Source organism: Quercus robur, chromosome 8 (assembly GCF_932294415.1).
Source record: "Quercus robur chromosome 8, dhQueRobu3.1, whole genome shotgun sequence".
NCBI lineage: Eukaryota > Viridiplantae > Streptophyta > Magnoliopsida > Fagales > Fagaceae > Quercus > Quercus robur.
Window position 1 is genome coordinate 22652555 of NC_065541.1, and position 22062 is coordinate 22674616.

Genomic DNA, 22062 nt, shown 5'->3' on the forward strand with positions numbered 1-22062 from the left:
AAATTTAAACCTTTCCTAGCAAAGCCTCTATACCTTTGTTACAAGAGGAGTGGACCTTGAAACCAGAGGAATGGAGCTTGAAACCTCAAGTTGTGAAATGTTCAATTGACAATTTTAAAATCAATGTGAGGTTGGATGGATAATCAATTGCATATTCCAAATTCAACTCTCGAATTAGGCAAGAGAAACTCTTATTTTGATATTTGGAGTGCAAGACGTTATTTAGTTTGAGTATTCCTTTATAATTTTGGTATCAATAGTTGAGATTCATTTTTGTTGTTAATAAAACTCATATTGACCTAATAAATGCCTGATGTAGGACTCAAAACACGCTCACAAAAAACACATTCAATTAATATCCAATCAACTTAGAGCATCACACATGGTCTAACAAAAATCAGGGAAGGCAGAACATTAAGGAAATAAATATAGGGCTGTAGCTAATGTGGAACCTTGTTTAGTAAAGCTCTTGTCAAACACCTCCCTGTTATAGCCTCTAGACCATGCGGGGATAAGGTTAAAATCGTCAAAACATTTTTCTCTTTTTATCAAAACAATAACTTTTTTCTAATTCTTAAATGCAAAATCATGTAAAAAAAAAAAAAAAAGGCAAAAGCCTCTGAACATGCACTTTTCTCGTGTAAGGAGGCAAGTTTTTATTATCATCCTCATCTTGCACGAGAATTCCACCATCTATCAATATTGCGTCTCGCTCTCCTCTCTGAGTTTTGAAAAAAAAAAAAAAAAACCAAAAATATAAAGTTCTATTATTTCAACTTCATGGTTCTTAAAATTGTTAGGCATCAATCATTTGTAACATTAAGAAATGATGAGAAACCATTGAGATTCTCTAAAATCTATCTTCCAATAGACCAGATTCTGGATTGATTGGGTAGAGATCAGCAGCAGATGAAGAAGTAGCAGTCCACGGGCCGTCCAATGACATTGTTCGCCTCGTGCTTTCACTCATATTGATTTCCTCATTGATTTGATAATACTTTCGCAGTTCCTTCGCTTTCATTTCATCATGTAATAAACTCATATCTGAAACCAAATCCGGAACAATAATGTTGCCTTCGAGCATGCTCACAACTGAAGACATGGTGGGTCTAGCTGCAGAAGAAACATTAGTGCATAGGAGAGCCACATGGATCACGACCATCACCTCTTCTTTGTTATAGTCTGAGCCCAACCTTGGATCAACTAGCTTAATTAAATTCCCTTCCTCTTTCAAAAGGTGTGCCTAGGAACAGGAACATAAAAACGAAGAATTATAACGGGGGATGAAGATTAAATCCTAAATATTTCTATTGGAAACACAAAGATATATCAATTGAGTTATAAAGCTCTTGGTAGAGACACATCTAAATTTGCGAGTCCCAATCTACGCCCATATTGGGAATAAAGACATTAACATATGCTTGGCCAGTATATAAATAAGAAAGAAGAATTTAGGAGTAAGGGAATAAAATAAAGAGTTAAATTTCTTAACGTTGATTATAAAACTTTTTATCAACATGGAATTAGCCTTAAATGAAAATGTGACCATCAAAATTTTAGATTGTAAATTAAGCCCTTAGAGTATGGGATCATTTAGATTTTGCCCCCAAATATATAAAAATTTAGATTTGAACCTTTAATGTTATTTAGTATTTTGACATAAGCCCTTTCATCCATGCTTGCTGATAATGTAGCCGTTAAATACCACTCATGCTTGTCACATGTGCTAATTAGTCAAAAAAATCATGACATGTCATTTTAATTATTTCACATAAATTAAATAGTCTAACAAAAAGTTTTATATTAAAAAAAAAGAAAAGAAATACATAAAAACTAAAAAAATCAAAAATAAAAGAAAAGAATTCAAATCCTAGCATTTCTAGGCATCTAAATAGAGTGAAATTCAAATAGCTAAAGGCTATTGTGTTTTTTGAATTCGACTTCAAGGCTCTTAGTTTAGGGAGTGCAAAGAGATTTGGGTCGATCATGTAGAGACTTGGGGATTTTGAGATTTGGTGGTTTGATTGGCTAAGTGGTAATTGTGGTCATCAAGATCAGTGATGTCACTTCGACTCAGTTAACCCAAATTAAGAGCTAGAGGGGATTTGAACTTGATGTCACAAAGGTTGAACCGATGGTCGAATTGGTAATGTCATAAATAATTTAATAAATAATTATTAAATTAAAAAAATAAATTATACATTTATAATAACTAATAATATTAACTAGAAAATATTTTAGATAATTAAAATAATTTGAGTGACTTTTTCCATCTTATTATACTAAAAAAATGGAAGCAATAATATGTTCTAAATGTTTAAACAAAGAAAATCTAAAAATAAAAAAGACCTTTCAGAAGTATTTGAACCAAAAGAAAATACAAAACAATAAAATTATTGGCACAATTATGGGATAATAATATATCAGATGGGAGAAGAACCAAATAGTTTGTATTTTCTTTTATCTTTTTATTATTATATTTTAGGGGTAAATTCTAATAACCTACTCTCAGGTTTAGGCTAATGCCAAACAGGTCAAAACATTTCAAAACTGACCAATTTGGTCCGTAAGAGAGGAGAAAAAATTACTAACAAGCCTAACGGTGTTTAGGGACTAAGTTAAGTTTAGAGACCAAATTAATCAGTTTTGAAATGTTTTGGTCCTAGTTAATACTAACCCAAATATTAGAATAAGTTAATGGAATTAACCATCATCATCATCATTATTATTATTATTGTTGTTGTTGTTATTATTATTATTATAACTTGTATTGTGTGTTGTAACTTGTAACTTGTAAGTTGAAAGAGAGCAATACAAATGATGAAAATAATAATAATAAAAGAGCCACACAATAATAATATTTTATATAGCCATCTAAAGTTTGAAGTCTAGAATCTAACAAATAAGTTGCAAAGAATAATACTAGCAGGTGTACCATTCACATCACAAACTTCAAGTCCAAGTTTTGAGATTCCTTTCCAGCGAAATTGTTTAGAGTTATTATTCGTTTAGATCCAAGATCCAACTTCTCCTATTCTTTGCGTTCTCCTTAACCACTTCAACCATTCAAATCATCGACCAAATATCTAATTAGATCTGAAAAATCTCTCTTCACTCAAAACCAGTTCAATCATCCCGGTTGCCAATTCAGGATAGTTAAATCACCGATTCTCTGGTTTTGAGCAAACTTTTTATGCATTACCAGTTTTTGTGAAAATCTTGACTGGTATTGGTTCACTATCGAATTGGTTGAACCAACTGGTCTGGTCTTTTTTTTAAACCATGCTATAAGTGTCTTGGTTAAAAACACTTAAGAGCTGCTCGTAGAGCTACAAGGCTCTTAGCAAGAAAAAAAAAATTAAATTGGGTATGGACTTTTTTCTTGACCTAGACAAACACATAGTTTTGGTGCATTAAAATTTTGTCTTTTTGAGCTTGAGTAACATTTAACGGCTATCTCAAAAATGAATATAGGCAGACGAGCTTGAATTAAACCAATATCTAATACTAGGGTTTCAAATCCAAAATTTTAAACATATTTGGAATAAATCAAAATGACCTTAACTTGCATGTGTGTATATATATAAAATACCCCCTAACTTGGTTAAAAACACTTAAGAGCTGCTTGTAGAGCTACAAGGCTCTTAGCAAGAAAAAAAAATTTTAACTGGGTATGGACTTTTTTCTTGACCTAGACAAAATGACATAGTTTTGGTGCATTAAAATTTTGTCTTTTTGAGCTTAAGTAACATTTAACGGCCATCTCAAAAATGAATGTAGGCAAACGAGCTTGAATTAAACCAATATCTAGTACTAGGGTTTCAAATCCAAAATTTTAAACATATTTGGAATAAATCAAAATGACCTTAACTTGCGTGTGTACATATATATAAAATACCCCCTAACTTGTGTTTTCCCAAAAACATAAAGAGCCCAAATAAAAATTAAGCAAGAACAATAAAAAGCAATAAAATGAAAAGAGTAAAAGATCAAACTTACCCAATCAAGAAGATTAAAAGGTTCCTCCTTTGGTCGGTGACTAGTGTTGCTCCTCCCACTAACAATTTCCAAGGTAACAACCCCAAAACTATAAACATCTGCTTTGTCAGTCAAATAACCCCGCATTGCATACTCAGGTGCCATATATCCACTGCAATAACACAAAATTATGCACAACTTTTCCACCAAGCATATTTCAATGTTTTACCCTTTTTTTAATAGGAAGATGAATGCTTATTATAGCAATATTCAACAAAGTTGAATTGAAGGATACTCAAAACATTTTCCTTGCATTAAGCTCAATATTAAAATTTTTCTATAAACATTTTTTTCTCTCCCTTTTGTTTCCTCACCCATTTCCTTCAAACCAAGCTAAGTGTAAAAATTCCCTTGATTTTTCTCTCGTTTTCTTCCCTAATTAATAAATAGTTTCCCCGAATATCTTCTATTCTAGATGTGTTTCCTTAATACCTTCATTCAAAAAATTAAAATTCTTGTGAGTTTGATGCCATTTAATGAAGCATTTGCAAATTCATCAATGAAGTTCCTAAATGAAAACCTATGTAAAAGTAAGATGAAAACCTTCATGGACCAAACTCATGGTGCCATAAGCCATAGTCCAGCCACCTCTAGAGTTGCAACTTTTACAAATATTAAATTAAAATTTCCTAGATAAAGATTATAATGAGATGTTGACACTTGACATCGATAGCAGCATGCTGTTGGTTTTGTTGATGTAGTAGCAAACAAGCAATGGAACAAATTCCTATATAAGTCTCAAGATTATGCGAAAAGATATGAAGGATTTTCTTTTAGATTGTTTTTGGTTATATTGATACATGACAATGTGGGATTTCTTAGACTGGCTTGAGTGTTTACTTGTTGACCACAACATACAACATAAATTCAACCTTATCCATATTCATGTACATGGCATTGTCTGTATCATTTTGGTATAAAGATACGTTCAGCTGATAAGTAACCCAAAATTGTGACCTATATGACTTTCAGAAGTTTAATTGTTACTACTCTAGTACGCTAAGAAAACAATCTAAATGGAATTTTTTCATATATATGAGGCAATCTAAAGGGAATTTGTAAGAAAACAACTAGAACAAAATTAAATAGCATGAGGCGGAATGAAAGACAACTTGCAGTCATGATGTAGGATTTTTTGGAATTCAACACTAAATTGGATTTCTTGATGAGATTTTGAAGGGTTCTTGAATTAGGATTGATGTTGATGGATGTCTAGTGTTAAAATTGTGAATAAAACAAGATTTAAAGAAAGGTAAACCCTAAGCCAATCACACCTAAGTAGGGGAAAGGCAATCACACTCTCAAAGCTTAAAATAAGTTAAAGGAAATGTATTAGAATCAATTTCATTATGAATATTATTGACTACAATAAAACCTTAATATAAGCTTTTGTTAAAACCTTTTCTAGAAGGAATAGGACTCCTAAATAACCTAATTCTATAAAGACTAGGATTATTAATAACAAAGAATACTTAAGAATTTCTAAACCTAATAGGAAAAGGACTCAAAACACAAAATAAGACTCATGGGCCTTTCCAACAGCCAATGACAACACGTTCCAAAAAATCTAGAAGTTACCAGGTTGCCCTTATCCTACCATACTTTTAATTAAAACTGAACCAACAACTTTCTAACCAAAAAACTTCAAAGACTCAGTAATAATTAAAGTAACCAATGAAATGTGGTAAGAAGGCCTTGCATCAAAACTAGACCAACTCTTATTGACTGTCTGCATCAATGGACCATTTTTTATGCAAGAAAATGAATACTTGCATTTTCTAGGGAGAGAGGGCAAGTTGAGAGAGATACCGTGTGTTTGGGTGCGCCAATCATAGCCATCATTTGGGTTCAATATTTAAAAATTCTGGTGTGAGAATTTAAAATTTCCAATTGGATTTTAAGTTAGGATTTGAGGATGACAAATCTCAGCTCTAAATCCTCACAAAACCGATGGATTTTTCCAATTCCATAATTACTACCGATGCACAATTTCTTCTCTTTGTGTGCTAACAACCCCAACTTCAAACCCTACAAAAAACTCAAATGAGGTTAGTTTCAAGTGAACCACCACCACCACCTTCCTTAATTTTATAGGGTAGCTCTCAACGGTGAAACCTTGCTTCCAGCTGACCAGATATTGGCTGGGGAGACCTAGGTCATGAACATCCACTCACCCTCTTGGCAGACCACATGCTTTCCATCTCCAATATACCAAAAGGATTAAGCTAGTAGGTGGAGAAGTCTAATGAATACATAAATCCATAAGCAAACTTAAACTGAACTAATATGGATCCCTAAACACCTCCTTACAACAAGTCAACATGTTATGAAATTCGAGGCACACCACTATAGTGTCATAAGCTATGACACTTAGAACTCTCTGACTCTCTCTATGTGTCTTCTATTCCAAACGTGACCTCGGTGTTTGATCACAGATTTCCTATGCTTATTACTTTAGGTTTTTGGCAAACACACAGTATGTTGATGGTTGATGACTATAATCAACTATACCAAAATGATTAATATGTCATAATGCAGACATTTATGAGAACATGTTTATAAACTTCAATTGTTGTGTTTGTTGTGTGTAGGACATAGAACAATCAGGGAAAAACTTAGATACAATATCTTAAGTATGGTTCCTTAGGTACCCTCTTAAATTTCAACAACTTGATTACTTAACCAAAACACTAAACAATGTAAACACCATCCGACTTTTGTTTTCCCAAGAGAACCAAAAAACCCATTCCGTGAGAAAAACTTAACTCCTTCCCATTAAAATGATTCCCCATAAAATATAAGTTTTTTTAATTGGTTATCGGCTCTATGATGTAAGTTCAATGCCTGCAATGCTTGTTCTGGGTTTGGGCACATGACTTCTTTATGTGTTCTTTTTTTTTTTAGTTTAGCTATGTTGGACTCTTAAAGCAGTAGATGTGGGCACTTTCATTACCTCCTTTCCATGTGGTCAAATTGAACATCTCAGGTGTACCTTTTATATTGGGTGATTGTTCGTGTCTTGGACCAGTTTTTATGAAAGGGAGAGAGAAAGAAGCAAGCAGAGCTTAATTTCTTCACAAACTTAGAAGTCAGCGATTGAGGGTGAAAATTGAGAAGTCAGAGAAATTGGGGTTCTAGGATTTCTTGTGTTTTTGTGTATATGGTGTTAACACATACAGGGGAAACAAAAAAGAAGAAAGAAATGGATGGTGTTAATGCCACATAGTGTTTTCGTTAAGTGGACAGATGGCTGAATATTAGGAGGGTTACTTAAGGAACCATATCTAAAATATTGTCTATGTTTAACTTGAACAATTATATATCCATTCTCCTGCTACATTTAGAGTTTGTGTGGGTATAATTGATGATAAAAAAAAGGTATGAATTTATGATACAAGACACATATAGAGGTGAAAATTCCATTTTGGTCTCTACATTTGGGGGTTATTGTCAATTTGATCCCTATAGTTTGGTCGAAGTCAATTTAGTCCCTGTTATTTTCAACATGTCAATTTATTCCCTATAGTCAAATCATCACTTTTCTTGCATTTTCTTGAACTTTCTTGGCAACCAAATACAAAAACACAAATCAAATTTACCAATCTCCAACTCTAGTAGACACACATATCAACTCAACAACTAAAAAAAACCCAAATTTGGACCCATAATGACTATAAATTGAAAATAATATGGATTAAATTGACTACAAGTTGAAAATAACAGGGACTAAATTGACTGCTACCAAAATATATGGACCAAATTAATAGTGAGTAAAAAATGTAGGAACCAAAATGGTATTTTCACCCATATAATTTGATCATTTTGTATCTCATTTTGATTATTACAATGAACATGATACATGACAACAGTAGTCTACGCTTTAACCACATAAATGGTGCACCTATTATATAATCAAATTTACAAAAGTGATTATTATATGGTCATGGTAGCATAAATGAGACCGCGTCAATAAACGTAAAATCAACATATCCATGCTTTAGCTACATGTACAGTTTATGTGGGTTTAGTTGATATTGAAGAAGGTATGAATTTATTATACAAGAGACACAGAATATTATCATTGTGTATCTCATTCTTATTAAAGAATAGGTATGTCTTTAGAATCAGTTTCCAATAATTTCATAAAGATGAAAAGAATGAAGAGAATGCGAATGCATTGTGGATGAAGTAGAGAAGGGCATAAGGAGCATTGTGTAGTAGAATAGTTAAAGGAAAATTTTTTGTAAGAGTAGATATGCTCAATGGTATTGAATGGTGATTTTTTTTTTTAGGTACAAATTTTGAGTTTTGAGAAGCAACATGCTCGTAAAATTAGCATAACTAAAATGAGGGTGTTAATATAAATAAGTGCAAATATAAGGAAAGATAGGATTTTTCCTATTAATGAAAAGATGAGGAAGAATAGCTTAAAAAATTTTGATCATGTAGAAAGGAAAGTGATTAATGCACCAATGACAAAGAGAGAATTGATTCAAGTTAAGAGAATGGAAAAAGATAGAGGAAGACCTAAAATAAAATTAGTAAAAATAGACATGTCAATTAAGGAGGTAACAATGAATATGATAGTAAAAAAGAATGCATCTAGCCAACTCTAACTACTCTATTGAGGATCTATAGCCAACCCTAATATTTTGAGATTAAAAATTGGTTGTTTTTGTTGTTGTTGTTGTTGTCCTCCTAATGTCACATAACCATTATCCTTATGATATTTTCTTACAAGAAAAAACACCTATATTTCCCTTATATAAATAAAATTTTATTATCAGCACTTTTTTATAATATTCATAAAAGAGAAATTAACGAAGGCAGTAACTCACTAAGTTCCAGCGATGCGGGTGCTTATGTGTGTATTATCTTCTTCATCAAGCTTGGCCAAACCGAAGTCAGATATCTTAGGATTAAGATATTTATCAAGCAGAACATTAGTAGCCTTGATGTCTCTATGAACAATCTTCAATCTTGACTCTTCATGAAGATAAGCCAAACCTCTTGCTATCCCAACACAGATCTTATGTCTTGTTGTCCAATCCAACTTCAACTGGCATTCTTCTGAGCCTTTAATTTGTCAAATTTAATAGAAAATCAATTATTCATATATACATTATCTTACTTACAGCATGTTACGAATACCAAAAACATCAAGTGGATGAAGTAAATTTTTACCAAACAAAGCTCGAGCAAGGCTATTGTTTTCCATGTACTCATATACTAGTAATAGTTGATTTCCTTCAATGCAACATCCATAGAGCTTAACAAGATGAGGGTGTTGAAGAGCAGAAATCATGCCTATCTCATTTACGAACTCGCGATTTCCTTGTTTTGATTTGGAAGAAAGCTGCTTTACTGCAATTGTTGTACCATCTGACAAGAGGCCCTGTGCGAATATAATTTTCAACATCTTAACATAAGAAAGAAGAAACTGCAACAAGGATAGGGATTTTATTTTTTTTATTATTTATTTTTATTTTTTTGCGTGGAGTCAAAACTCAATAATGAAAGTTCAAATAGAATATATCAATGTTAAATTTAGTGTTAAATACCTTATAAACAGAACCAAAACCACCTTCTCCAACTTTATTGGAAGCATCAAAGTTGTTAGTTGCAGCTCTGATTTGCCTCAAGGTAAACAAACCAGTTTGCAAGTCTAAACCCTTTAGATCTGTAGAAGAATCAAATTCACATATGAATTATATCTAGGAAAATTGAAAAATTTTACACTTTTTTAAGTTTTTGTCAAAACATTTGAGCAGATGTAATAAATCATAACTTCTAAAACACCCATATGCAGTCAATTCCTACACCAGGCATTCAGGTAAAATGATGTTTTCTAGCAGCATATAATGGTAAATATTTAATATCTTTTATTATGTTTTGAATAGTTAAAGTCATTCTACAAGCATGCGTATCAGGGGCATATATATACACATGCAAAAAGCTCCAATGCAAAATCCAATTCACTGAACATATAAGCTTTCCTTAGGAACAGATCAATATGCATTTACAATACTAAATACCTTGTCCCATTCTGCTCTTCTGTCCTAGACAGCCTTTCCACCAGAGGATACCCAGAGCCAGAAATAGAACAAATGCTCCTACAGCCACTATTCCAACTACTACTCTTACTGATACACCGCTGCCATTTGTAGAGTCTATTGAAAGAAATAGTTCAAAAGATATAATATTAGATGCCTCAGATAGGGGGTAAAATCATTTTCCAGCCAACTATGTAATGCGTAAAGGAACACAAAAAACCATCAAAACCATTACAACCACTTCAACAAAGAAATAATCAAGTCTCGCTCTTTTCACAAGTTCTAAATTTAAATGAACACGACTGTTTTTCAAAACACAAGGACAATTATCAGCTTAATTTGTCCTGAATCCAGTAGAGATTTTAAGAAGCAAAATAAAAATAAAATCCACTCCATCTGAATTCTGTGGCATTTGTACCGCATACTGATGGAAGGAATGCATTAATCATCACAATAATAGTATAAGACTTTAGACACATTCTAGGGTCCTATATATCAAACTAATAAAATCAGACCCCAAAAAAAAAAAAAATTCTTGATTGAAAAGCCAAAACCCAAAAGACTTTAGTCAGATAGTTAAATAAATGAGTAGATTGTAGATCCTAGGGCATTACCCTAAAAGAATTTCTTGACAATGTTGAATTTATAGAATGAAGATAAACATGGATTTGCAAGTTAATACATGGTCTATTTCTAAGCGTCCAAAATTGATTACAAGAAGCAAATGCAAGGTCTAAAGACTCTAAACCCACCAGGATGAACAGAAATTGCCGAAATAAGAGGACCATAGACTCCTCCTCCAGGGATGCCAGTTGTACCCTTCCCAGCCCAATAAAAACGGATCTCTAAGGTGTTATTATTCACAACTGCAAGATAAGGTTTTATGACTTCCATGCCAACTCCACCAGCTTCATCTGCAATATTGAAATCCTTCTCCACTAGCTCTCCCTTCAATATTCTAAACATGTTAGTGACCAGCTAGTAACAAGCTATAAACATAAGAACTTTGGTTGATGAAGGTCAGAGCATAATGTCATTAAATACCTGAATATAAATATCAAATACACGCCTTCCCAAGCTGCTATATGTATTATCATTGGTGAACTTTATCTCCGCAAAATGGAGGTTTATTTTGTAAGTTCCAGCTCCCAAACAAAAAGCATAATAAGTAAGAGACAGAGGAGAAAGGCGTGCAGTCATGTATAGTTCAGGATTAGCCATAGTGAGTTTGGAGGAATTTCCCAAAATATAAATGTCCTTTGGTTTGTTATCATCAATGAAGTGACCAGTGCTGCTAAATGCCCAATTTCCTCTCTTAAAGAATTTTGCAGGTCCACCTGGCTCTGTATCATCATCATACATAGTATTTCCATCTATAGTTACTTCTGGTCCGCCACAATTTATCTGGAGGTAGTAGACAACTGGGGAAACAGGAAAAATGAATTACTAACAGCTGAACATTTTAAACATATTTAAATTAATATTAATGCAAATTAGTAACAGGGAAAAAATATTTTTTTTCCCTTTTTTTTGTTTGTGGGGGGGGGGGGGGGGGGTTCGGGGAAAATGCGGTTTGGGGAGGAGTGTGTGATGAGACAGAGTTTCATTTGGTGCAAAATGAAGCCAAATGAGACGGTCATTCAAGGACACTGCTCATTCTTGTGTTTAGTACTATTAGGGGGGTGCACTCATGTGTTACTATATCCAATGAGACTTATGCCACTGTTAGATAAGATAGCTAGATAACTACATAAAGGCTAGAAATGGATCCTAACAACAAAAGTTCAATCCCAGTGCATTAGCATTATTTTGCAAACTTCAAAAAGACAAAATTTGGAAGATTTATTAAAAATTAAAATGTTTAGTAATACATAAATTAGATGAGAAAGATTCATAAACTTGGAAGCATTTACAATAAATTTCCAATCTTGGGGGCCACAAGCAAGGGAGGGGCCCTCAATTCTGACACAAAAAAATTAAAACATGGTTAGTGCCTAGTCACATTAAAGACTGCAAGTCTGTAAGAAAGACTTGAAACTGTAAAATGATTTAGCAACCGCAAAATTGTGTAGCTTAGAAGAATTTTAAAACATAGATGTAAAGTAGGATCTCTTAAAACAGATTCATTATTCAGTATGGTTACAAGCGTGAGAGAAAACCCTTTAGGATATACTTGAGGAACTGGTACAGATCTGAACCAAAGCAATCATAAGCATAACGTAGGTAAATCTTGAAGAATTTAATACTAAATCAATTTTATAATAGCCCATACAAGAACTTACTTTTTGGACAAGAAGAACTCCTCAGACACGAAATATTTCCACTGATAAGGCAATCCAGGTACCAAAGCAAGTCAGCAATATTACATTGTGATTAAATATATGTTACATGACTCAAGACAATATTACATTGAAGATTATAAAATAAAAAAATGAATCAAGACAATATACCAGAAAGTTAATTTCAAAAAACCTTTGTAATGCATGCTTTGAAAGGTGAAACTAAAAAAAACTTACGTGTCACTCCCCTTTGAAGAGGTTGTAAACAAGTTCCTACATAAAATATCACCAAGTCCAAAGCTTAGCTAGTAAATAAAAGATCACACTCACACACAGACAAAAGCATTCTTACAAGCTTTGGTGATCACAAATAAAGCTTCCATTGGGAAAGTTGTTATACGAAAGATCACTGCACATAAAAATTATGATGTAATTCATTACCTAACAGAATGAAGCAGGAATAATAAACTTTTATTTTACACAGGATAGTTGATAACATATATGGAAGGGGTAATAATATTTCATTTTTAATTCAGTGAAACTCAATCCTACATATTTTAGGAGATAAAGCTTTCATCCAAACTCCCACATATAAGCTAAACCACTCTTATATGAGAAAGATGCTTACCATTACATTACCTAAGCCCACCTTTGTGTTTTTGATAATGTAAATAACCAACCCCATATGCAAATATCAAGATCATAAGAGCTAACCTAAAATAAGGAGACTCTTTCCTTCATGTTAAACTATGAACTATACAAAGATACTAAAATTTAAAGTTTGAAGTTAAAAAGGAGATATAATACGATAGCTGGAGCTTAGTGATACGGCTCATCACATTCAATTCTTGGATGATGCATGGGCGGATTGCAAGGGATAGGATAATTGATGTATGCATGGGTGAGGGATTGCAAGGGATAGGGCAATTTATATGCATCAGTGCAAAGGAAAAGATCACGTAGAAGTAGAAGATTAGGCTTTTGATGCTCCTGAAGCGATTAAGTGATTAAAATTTTATCGAATAAATAATTCCTTTTTTTTTTTTTTTCAATGAAAATACAATAGCTGAAGACTATGGAGAGTTGGAAACATTTAGAAACTTTTGGAATCCCCACAATACTTTTATGAGTTCTGTAAAATGCTAGGGAAGTGTATAGGCAACATGTTTCCTATGACTCCACTATTTAATATATTTTGATGCACTCATTTATGCTACAATTGATTAACTATCTAAGATGGTTTTGTAAATTAACCTTTAAAGAAACAATATTCATTGCAAAAAAAGTTCCTTTATATATAACCATCCACAACAAATCAGATGGAAGAAATTATATCCAAACATGCGAATAACTACTTAATACCAATGGTTATCAACAGATGTTGAGAATACAGTTAAACCTAGATTGCCTACATTATACAAGACATTCTCCACAGGAGTTAGCAAACTAAAGGGGAACAAATAATGCATGAATTTAAATTTATTAATGTAAATGATACAAACTCCTTCACATTAATTTGGAAGAGAAGCTTACATTCTGTCTTTGTTTAGCATCCAATCACGCACTGGTCCACTTAGCAAGTTTCCAGTTAGATACCTAAACAAATTCAATCTACAAGATTCAGAACAACTTATGTAGTTACACAGCACATTGATATGACTTGCCAGTGACACAAATTTTGAGCTCAGTGAAATGGCTAACTTGAAATACAAACACACACATGTACACATTCTCATGATTTTAGAATATATATTAACAGTGGTGAATTGGAGGAAAAATAAAAAGGTCCCCCACCTCTAGCCAATAGAAGTAGGACTGTCAATTACATCCACCATATGACAGAGGAACTCTGACTCAGAAGACAATAAAGAAGGGTCTACATTTAATTTTATTTATTTATTTTATATACATATATTTAGGTAGATGATAGTGGGGAAGGGGGAGGGAGGTTTGAACCACGGACATGAGGCACCATAAAGGATGCCATCTCTACTAGACTATCACTTGAACCCCAAGAATGGTCAACATTTAACTTCAGTAATCATTTTATGGATGGCCAGATTTTACTCTAAAGGCTTTTTGACAACTCTATCCTTGAAGCCTATTGTTGGATTAGGCACACACTAGCCAACTTTAGGCCCAAAATTCATATTGCATTTTAATTTAATGCAAAAAATTTGTTTATCTTACTCGAGATGTTTTAAGGCCAAAATTTTGGATTTGTAAAATTAATCAAATTGATATAGTGGCTACTTGGTATGTTCAGAATGGAACAAAATCAAACATTTTCACACAATTTCTTAGACAGCTTCCTTTACTTCAGTGTAAGGAAATCTACATCTAAAGTCAAAACGCTTACATGAAATCGATCCCTGTTAGAAGACCGTCATAGCTGCTTGGAATTCCTCCGGTTAGTTTGTTAAAACTGAGGTCTCTGCAAGAGAACTTATATAATCAAATTTTAGTGAAACAGAAAACTCTCCCAAAAAGAAAAGAAAAAAAATCCAAATCATTTACTCAAAAAATTGTATTATGCAAATAATATATTGAAGTTTGCAATAGAAAGAAACGTAAGAAAAAATATAAATAAATAAAATAAAAAATACACACACTAAAAGACTATTTATTTACATAACTATCTCATAAACAAGTGTTTATTGGAAACTTGTACTTGATTTGGTTATTAAATAAATGAACATAAAAAATTATCTCTTTTTTAAAAAAAAAATTTTCAAGCAAGTTGGGGGGAAAAATCCTACTGTAGACTTGAGCATGATTTGGATTTTAAATAAATGAGAACAAAAAATTCTTCTTCCTTTTTCTTTCAATGAAGCTGAAAATAAAAATGAACTTGATTTATGTGCAGTGGTAACTTTGAGCCAAAATGGCTATTCAAATTTGTCATTTTCCTGCTCATGCATATCACTTCACAAAATATGTACCAACAATAACTATTGAGTAAACATACTTGTATCAAGCATCTAATTCATTTGAGATGGAATGAGACATAGCACATGCACATGACTTAGATAAACAAAAACAGAAAACAGTGAGCTTGTGTTCCACATGTGCATTCAGATATCATTTGCTTACATGGTAATGCTCCAGGGGTACAGGAATCTCAAAAGTTTTAAGATACAACTCTTTTTCTTTTTCTTCACTAAGTTAAAGAAAAATTTTATTTCCATTCTCAAGGATGTCACTTCTTGTGGGTTCCTGATATGATTTTACCATAGAAGCCTTTCTCTTCATTTTCGTGACCTCAGACTGGTTAATCACCAGATTCACCTTTTCCTTATTCTCCTAAAAAAATAGTACTCTTTTCTGAGAAGGAATAAAAAGGAGAAAGACATTTGGATTTATAGTCCATCAGCATGTATATAGATGTCTTGTACTTATGCTACCATACATTCATGTATATCCATGGTCGGTAGTTAAAACTTAAAACTGTCTGCAAGCGTGCGTGCACACATGCAAACATGCATGTAACCTGCCTTTTGGATAATTGCTACCATCAGACAGTCAAAATGCAGAGTCAATAATTTGATTTAGCCTATCCTACATGACCCTTAAAATAATAGGAAAAAAATGTACAGCAAACAATTAAGTAAAAAAGAATTATATACTGACAAGGTTTTCAGCTTATTCATCTTCCCAAGGTATTCAGGTAGTTGCCCAGTAATATTGCAACTCCTTAGTATCCTGAAACAGAACAAAATATTTTATATTGAGTTGCAAAATAATAACAATAATAAAATCATACTCTTGATTGAAGCATCTAACTCACAGAACTTTCATCTTTGTCATATTAAGAAGTGGCGGAAAATTTGCTTCAGGTCCTCTTAAGTCACTAATTCTCCTAGATATTGAAATTTGAATAGGAGTAAAAAGTTAAAATAAAAGAAAATGCAGTTGCCTATAAAACAATAAATAGCTACAGATTTATAAAGCAACACTGACAAGTCACTTAAGTTTTCCAAAAAAGCAATGTGGAGAGGAATCGGCCCATTCAAACCACTTGCTTGAATCACCCTGTTGTTAAGAAATTTTGATTTAATAAGTAAATAATACATCAAGTTCAATTCTTTTCTTAAAAAAAAATTAAAAAGAAGACAGTCAAATTCTCACAGTTTTTCGAGATTTGTCCAATTCTGAATAAAATCGGGTATCTTTCCAGTAAAATTATTGTCACCAATCCGACTGCATTATAGGGGGGAGGAGCAATATGTGAATTTAGAAGGTATAATAGATGCATAAAATCTTCAAGATAGTATTTTTTTTTTTTTTTAAGATCTTGAAACTTACAACTCTTTCATTGTCGTTAACCCTGCAAACGTTTCAGGTACCTCCCCAGTAAAATAGTTTGAAGTAAAGTGTCTATGACAATAACAATACCAATTTAGAAAAGCCAATAAGCTAAAAAAGATATGCATCAATACGCTTATACAAGTAAAAATAAATTAATGTAAATCAATTTTGCTTGATCATAATGACACTTTTACATCTTGCATTCTTACCACGGAGGCCAACCAAAAGAAAAAAAGAAAGTATAATGCAATAAGTTTTTAAAATATAGTAATTCAAATGAAGGGTCTTACAGCCTTTCTATATTGATTAGGTTCCCAAGCTCTTTAGGAAGACTTCCAGAAAGCATATTGAACTCAAGGGTCCTGTTGATAACAAATTGGAATTCCTTTATAACAAAACATTGTATAACGATATGAGGAAAAATGCTAGCTACATTTGCACTATACCTTAAAATGACTAGTTTAGCATGCCTAAAATGGGGAGAAATTTTGTAAAACAATACTTTTTAAATATTATTTATTTAAATTGGTACCATTTTGGAGTTATTTGAGAATCTAGCCTCTAATATAAAATAAAGTTTTAGAGATACAATTTCAACAAAAATTGTGTTTTCAAAACACGATTTCAGCTGACTTGACTGAATTTTAAGCGATTGTGTTTTTCAACACTTCAAAATTGGGTTTTGCTAAATACCCAAATGATTTCAAAACAGTACCAATTTAAATCATTATTATCAAAAGATTATTATTTGGCAAAATTTGCCCCGACATGAGAATTATCACACATCCACACTAGTCACTACACTCACTCAACTAATTCAATATCAATAAGGGGGCATCATACATTGTATAGAAACAGAGTGAAATGGTGGGGGTGCGCAGTAAGAGTAAGAACTCACAAATTTTTGAGAGTTGAGATATTTCCAAGCTCTTTGGGAATGGAACCGGTCAACCGGTTTCCAAGAAGAGAACTGCAATACAGAAGAAGCCATGAATAACAATATGAAAGTCACAAACAAAAACACACACACACACAGGGACAGAGAGAGAGAGAGAGTACATGTTGACAAGCCTTGTGAAGGAGCCCCATTTTGGAGGGATTGTGCCGTTAAGGTAGTTACGGGTCAGGTCACTGTATAAGGAGATGGCACAAATTATAAATAAGAGATGAAAACCACAAAAACACAGACAGGTTAATTATTTGCTATTGACTAGTACTTACATACGTTCAAGATACGGCAAGTTCACCAGTTCTGGTGGCAGAGTGCCCGGGAGATTTTGTGCTCTCAGAACTCTGTATTTCCAGCAGTAGAAAAACATGTTTTGCCTTTAATACTTTATACTTTAGTTATATTTTAATTATAAATAAATAAATTTAAGTGGATCAGGGATAGTCTTTTTTTTCATCCATCATTTAATGTAAAGATATGAAATATATTAGTTATTTATCATTCCTAATAGTTATAAACAAGTCTTTTTTTTAGTTCTTCACCATCTTACATAGATGTAAAAATAATGTAAAGATATGAAAAATATGTTTTGCCTTTTAATACTTTAGTTATATTTTAAAAATAAATAAATAAATTTAAGCAGATCACGGATAGTCTTTTTTTTTCATCCATCGTTTAATGTAAAGATATGAAACATATTGGTTATTTATCATTCTCAATAGTTACAAACAAGTCTTTTTTTTAGTTCTTCACCATCTAACATAGATGTAAAAATCCTATTTTGAACAATTGTAGTTATAGACAAATAAGGATGAATGGACAGGTTTAATAATATAAAGTTGTAATTTGAACAACAAATAATCATAGGTGGGACCAAAAACATGATCAAATGAGTATGCTATTTTCTTAATTTTGTTTACTTGGTTTTTGGATATTTAAGCATTTCATAATGTAATTTTGTTGATCTCAAGCTCAAAAACTTGACTTGAGTTTGAGCTTGACATTAAGCTTGACATTTGATCAACACCAAGCTCAAACTCCTTGGCTTTTCCAAGGGTTAAAGCTCAAACATTATTTTTGGCTTCTCTCAAGCTTGAGCCAATCTTGAACTTTTAACTTTTAGTAGTGAGCCAATTTCAAACATGCACAATTGGACAAAGCTCTGCTCGTTTATAGCCCTACCTGAGGGGAAAAATATTTTCCCCCTTTAACATCCGTTTAACCAAACTTTATGAAGTTAATGTTGAAAATATTGTCTTTTAACATGCCATTTACTTAAAGGCAAGTTTCCAAACTATCTTCCTTAAATTAAAAACCATTGTTTTAAAATTTTAATTAAAGTGTATTTTAAAATAATAAATATGAGTTTTACTTCATTTTTTTTCTTTTCTCAGTGGGTGGTGGAGAATTTTTCTTTTTTATTCTAAATTTATTGGCTATGTTTATACAAACTATGGTTAAATTTTTGAAAAGAGAATCTTACAAAAATTTGAAAAGAAGTCAAGAGATAGTTTACAATTTACCACCCTAAACTATACCATATATTATACTTTGCACTCTAAACTTTTTGAATGCACATTTTGCTCCCTAAACTTTGACCCTTATAACACTTTGCACCCTGTCGTTAAGTTCTCCGTTAACTTGGATGGAAATTCAAAATTTAGAGAGCAAAGTGTAATTAGGAGTATAGTTTAGAGTGGTAAAGTGTAATTTATTTATTATTTTTAAAGCATTGAGAAGAATGACAATTAGGTCTTTTCACATGGTGCCATATTTTTCTATTTAAGTTAACAAAAAACTTAACGTCAGGGGTGAAAAATGTAACAAGAGCCATAGTTTAGGGTGCGAAATATGCATTCGAAAAGTTTAGAGTGTAAAATGTAAGCGAAATTACAATATTGGTCCCTCAAGTTTACCCTGTGTGCACAATTAATTGGTCCCTCAAGTTTAAAGCGTGCGTAATTGGTCCCTCAAGTTTTCAAAATGAGTAATATAAGTCTTTTTACTAATTGTCATTAACAGTGTTACTTATGTGGCTAACGGAACCATGACTCGGCATTTTATTTTAATGATATGACATATTTTTAATTAAAAAACCTACAAACTAAAATTACATGCAAGCTCTTCACGCACTCCTCCACTCACCAATTGTAATGATTCACCATGGTCAAAGCTTTATTGAGAGCTTGAAGCTTAGCAACTTCTCCACTCACCAGCACACCGTTCACCATAGCTTCCACATTCTTCCTCGCCTCTAAGATCAAATTATCTCGAGAATCGTAAATGGCAACCCCAGCACCAGCCAAATTTACCATTATACCCCTAACCCTCTCTTCGCTCACCAAGCCCTTGAAATACAACCTGAAACACTCCAAGTCAACCCAAGCCTTCGAAGACAAAGGTGAAGACGATGGTGAAGACTTGGTTGTATGGTAGGGGCGATGGTAATTGTCGCCGTATTTTTCCCATTATTGGTCCAGGATGTTGTGGATATCGACGGCGAGTTTTTGATCGTGGATCTGATGGTCAAGATCCTCCTTCAATTTCTTCATCTCCGCCTCGCTTTGCTCGCGGTCCTCGAGTTCTTGCACGAACCTGTTCATGTCTTTGAGCATAAGCGTTGTGGCGATGTCCAAAACGTCGTCGTTAGGGGATTGTGGTATGAATACGACGTTGTCGTCGTCATCGTCGGGTTGTGGATGTGGAGGAGTGCGTGAAGAGCTTACAGTTGCAGTGGCTAAGGCTTGTTGTTCCCTCTCTCTCCTTCTCTGTCTTGTGGCTGGGTGTCTTTTTTTTTTTAAGCCGTGGCTGGGTGTTTACAATTGGTAGAAAATAGTTTTTTAATTTGATAAATAATGTTTCTCACGTGTAATTTTAGTTTGTAATTTTTTAATTAAAAATATGCCACATCATTAAAATAAAATGCCAAGTCATGGTTCCGTTAGCCACATAAGTAACACTGTTAATGGCATTTAGTAAAAGGACTTATATTGCTCATTTTAAAAACTTGAGGGACCAATTGCGCAACCAGAGTAAACTTGAGGGACCAATATTGTAGTTTCGCCAAAATGTAATCAAAGGTATAGTTTAGAGTAGTAAAGTGTAATTTCCCCCCTTCTATTGTTTAGCTTGGCATGAGATTGAGTTGTAAAAAGAAAACAACTCTATTAATAAGGAAAGTAAAATGATATTTTCCTAGCTCTTTTCAAGAATGCTACCAAATAGAAAAAAACTTTTTTTTTTAAATTATTCATTTTCCAAAAACTATTAATGTCAAAACAAACAGAGCACCTACTATTTTATTTTATTGTTAACATAAGTGTTCATAACTCTTCAAGGCTTGATTATTCTGTCATATATGTGTAATCCCCCACCCCACCCACACTAGGTAACCATCAGGAGGTATCTATTGGGGTGGTCCCAAGATGCCACCTACCACTTGGGGTAGAACCAAAAAGGGACTAAGGGGTTGAAATTTTATAATATTTTTAAGGTTTAATAACAATTTACCAGCCAGTGGTTATTGGTCAAGACTAATTTTATGTTGTCTCTTTGTAGTTTGAAAAGTGTTATTTTAATCACCAGTTGTTAGTTTTGTTATGCAGTCATTACTCAACCCATCACTTTCACCAGTGAAAGTGATGGGTTGAGTAACGATCGCATAACAAAACTATGGTTAAACTATGGTTAAACTTTTGAAAAGAGAATCTTACAAAAATTTGAAAAGAAGTCAAGAGATAGTTTACACTTTACCACCCTAAACTAAACCCTATATTATACTTTGCACCCTAAACTTTTTGAATGCACATTTTGCTCCCTAAACTATGACTCTTGTAACACTTTGCACCCTGTTGTTAAGTTCTTTGTTAACTTGGATGGAAATTCAAAATTTTGAGTGCAAAGTGTAATTAGAAGTATAGTTTAGGGTGGTAAAGTATAATTTATTTATTATTTTTAAAGCATTGAGAAGAATGACAATTAGGTATTTTCACGTGGTGCCTTATTTTTCTATCCAAGTTAATAGAAAACTTAACATCAGGGGTGAAAAGTGTAACAAGGGGCATAGTTGACAAATATTCTTAAAAATCTCCAAAATAATACAAATACCCTCAAAACCCCCCAATCGACTACAGTGAGGCCTTTAAAATAACCAAACACCTCTAAAACCCTCAAAATGGCAAAATATCCACCAATATTTCCAAAATAATCAAAATACCATCATTACATCCAAAATGCCACTCAACTTTCAAAATGATCAAAATCCTCTATAATGACTAGAATACTTTGGAAACATCTATAATGACAAATATACACTTAAAATTCGGGGTGTGCATCAAACCCACCAACCTAAAAAAAGCTAACTAAACCCGATGCCTTGACTTGGTTTTCATGGGTTAGTTGGTTGGGTTAGGTTTGAATACTATTTTGAGTCTTA

The 22062-nt window shown here is 32.8% G+C and overlaps 1 protein-coding gene across 7 annotated transcripts in view; it reads right to left on the reverse strand.

Moving 5' to 3' along the window:
* Positions 1 to 743: 743 nt before the first annotated feature.
* Positions 744 to 22062, reverse strand: part of LOC126695006 (probable leucine-rich repeat receptor-like serine/threonine-protein kinase At3g14840) — a 62185-nt gene continuing 40866 nt past the window's right edge. For 2 of the 7 annotated variants that reach the window (XM_050391597.1, XM_050391596.1), the window contains 22 exons: positions 17900 to 17971; positions 17738 to 17809; positions 17577 to 17648; positions 16969 to 17040; positions 16676 to 16747; positions 16499 to 16570; positions 16331 to 16402; positions 16158 to 16229; positions 16001 to 16072; positions 14730 to 14804; positions 13904 to 13966; positions 12723 to 12779; positions 12608 to 12643; positions 12374 to 12414; positions 11136 to 11512; positions 10844 to 11039; positions 10074 to 10208; positions 9600 to 9718; positions 9223 to 9433; positions 8877 to 9114; positions 4000 to 4150; positions 744 to 1243 (listed from right to left, as the gene is read on the reverse strand). In XM_050391597.1, coding sequence (XP_050247554.1) covers positions 851 to 1243; positions 4000 to 4150; positions 8877 to 9114; positions 9223 to 9433; positions 9600 to 9718; positions 10074 to 10208; positions 10844 to 11039; positions 11136 to 11512; positions 12374 to 12414; positions 12608 to 12643; positions 12723 to 12779; positions 13904 to 13966; positions 14730 to 14804; positions 16001 to 16072; positions 16158 to 16229; positions 16331 to 16402; positions 16499 to 16570; positions 16676 to 16747; positions 16969 to 17040; positions 17577 to 17648; positions 17738 to 17809; positions 17900 to 17971 — 2740 coding nt within the window. In that variant the 3' untranslated portion in view covers positions 744 to 850. The remainder of the gene's footprint in view (positions 1244 to 3999; positions 4151 to 8876; positions 9115 to 9222; positions 9434 to 9599; positions 9719 to 10073; positions 10209 to 10843; positions 11040 to 11135; positions 11513 to 12373; positions 12415 to 12607; positions 12644 to 12722; positions 12780 to 13903; positions 13967 to 14729; positions 14805 to 16000; positions 16073 to 16157; positions 16230 to 16330; positions 16403 to 16498; positions 16571 to 16675; positions 16748 to 16968; positions 17041 to 17576; positions 17649 to 17737; positions 17810 to 17899; positions 17972 to 22062) is intronic. The other 5 variants (XM_050391602.1, XM_050391601.1, XM_050391598.1 and 2 more) reach the window with 4 other exon arrangements.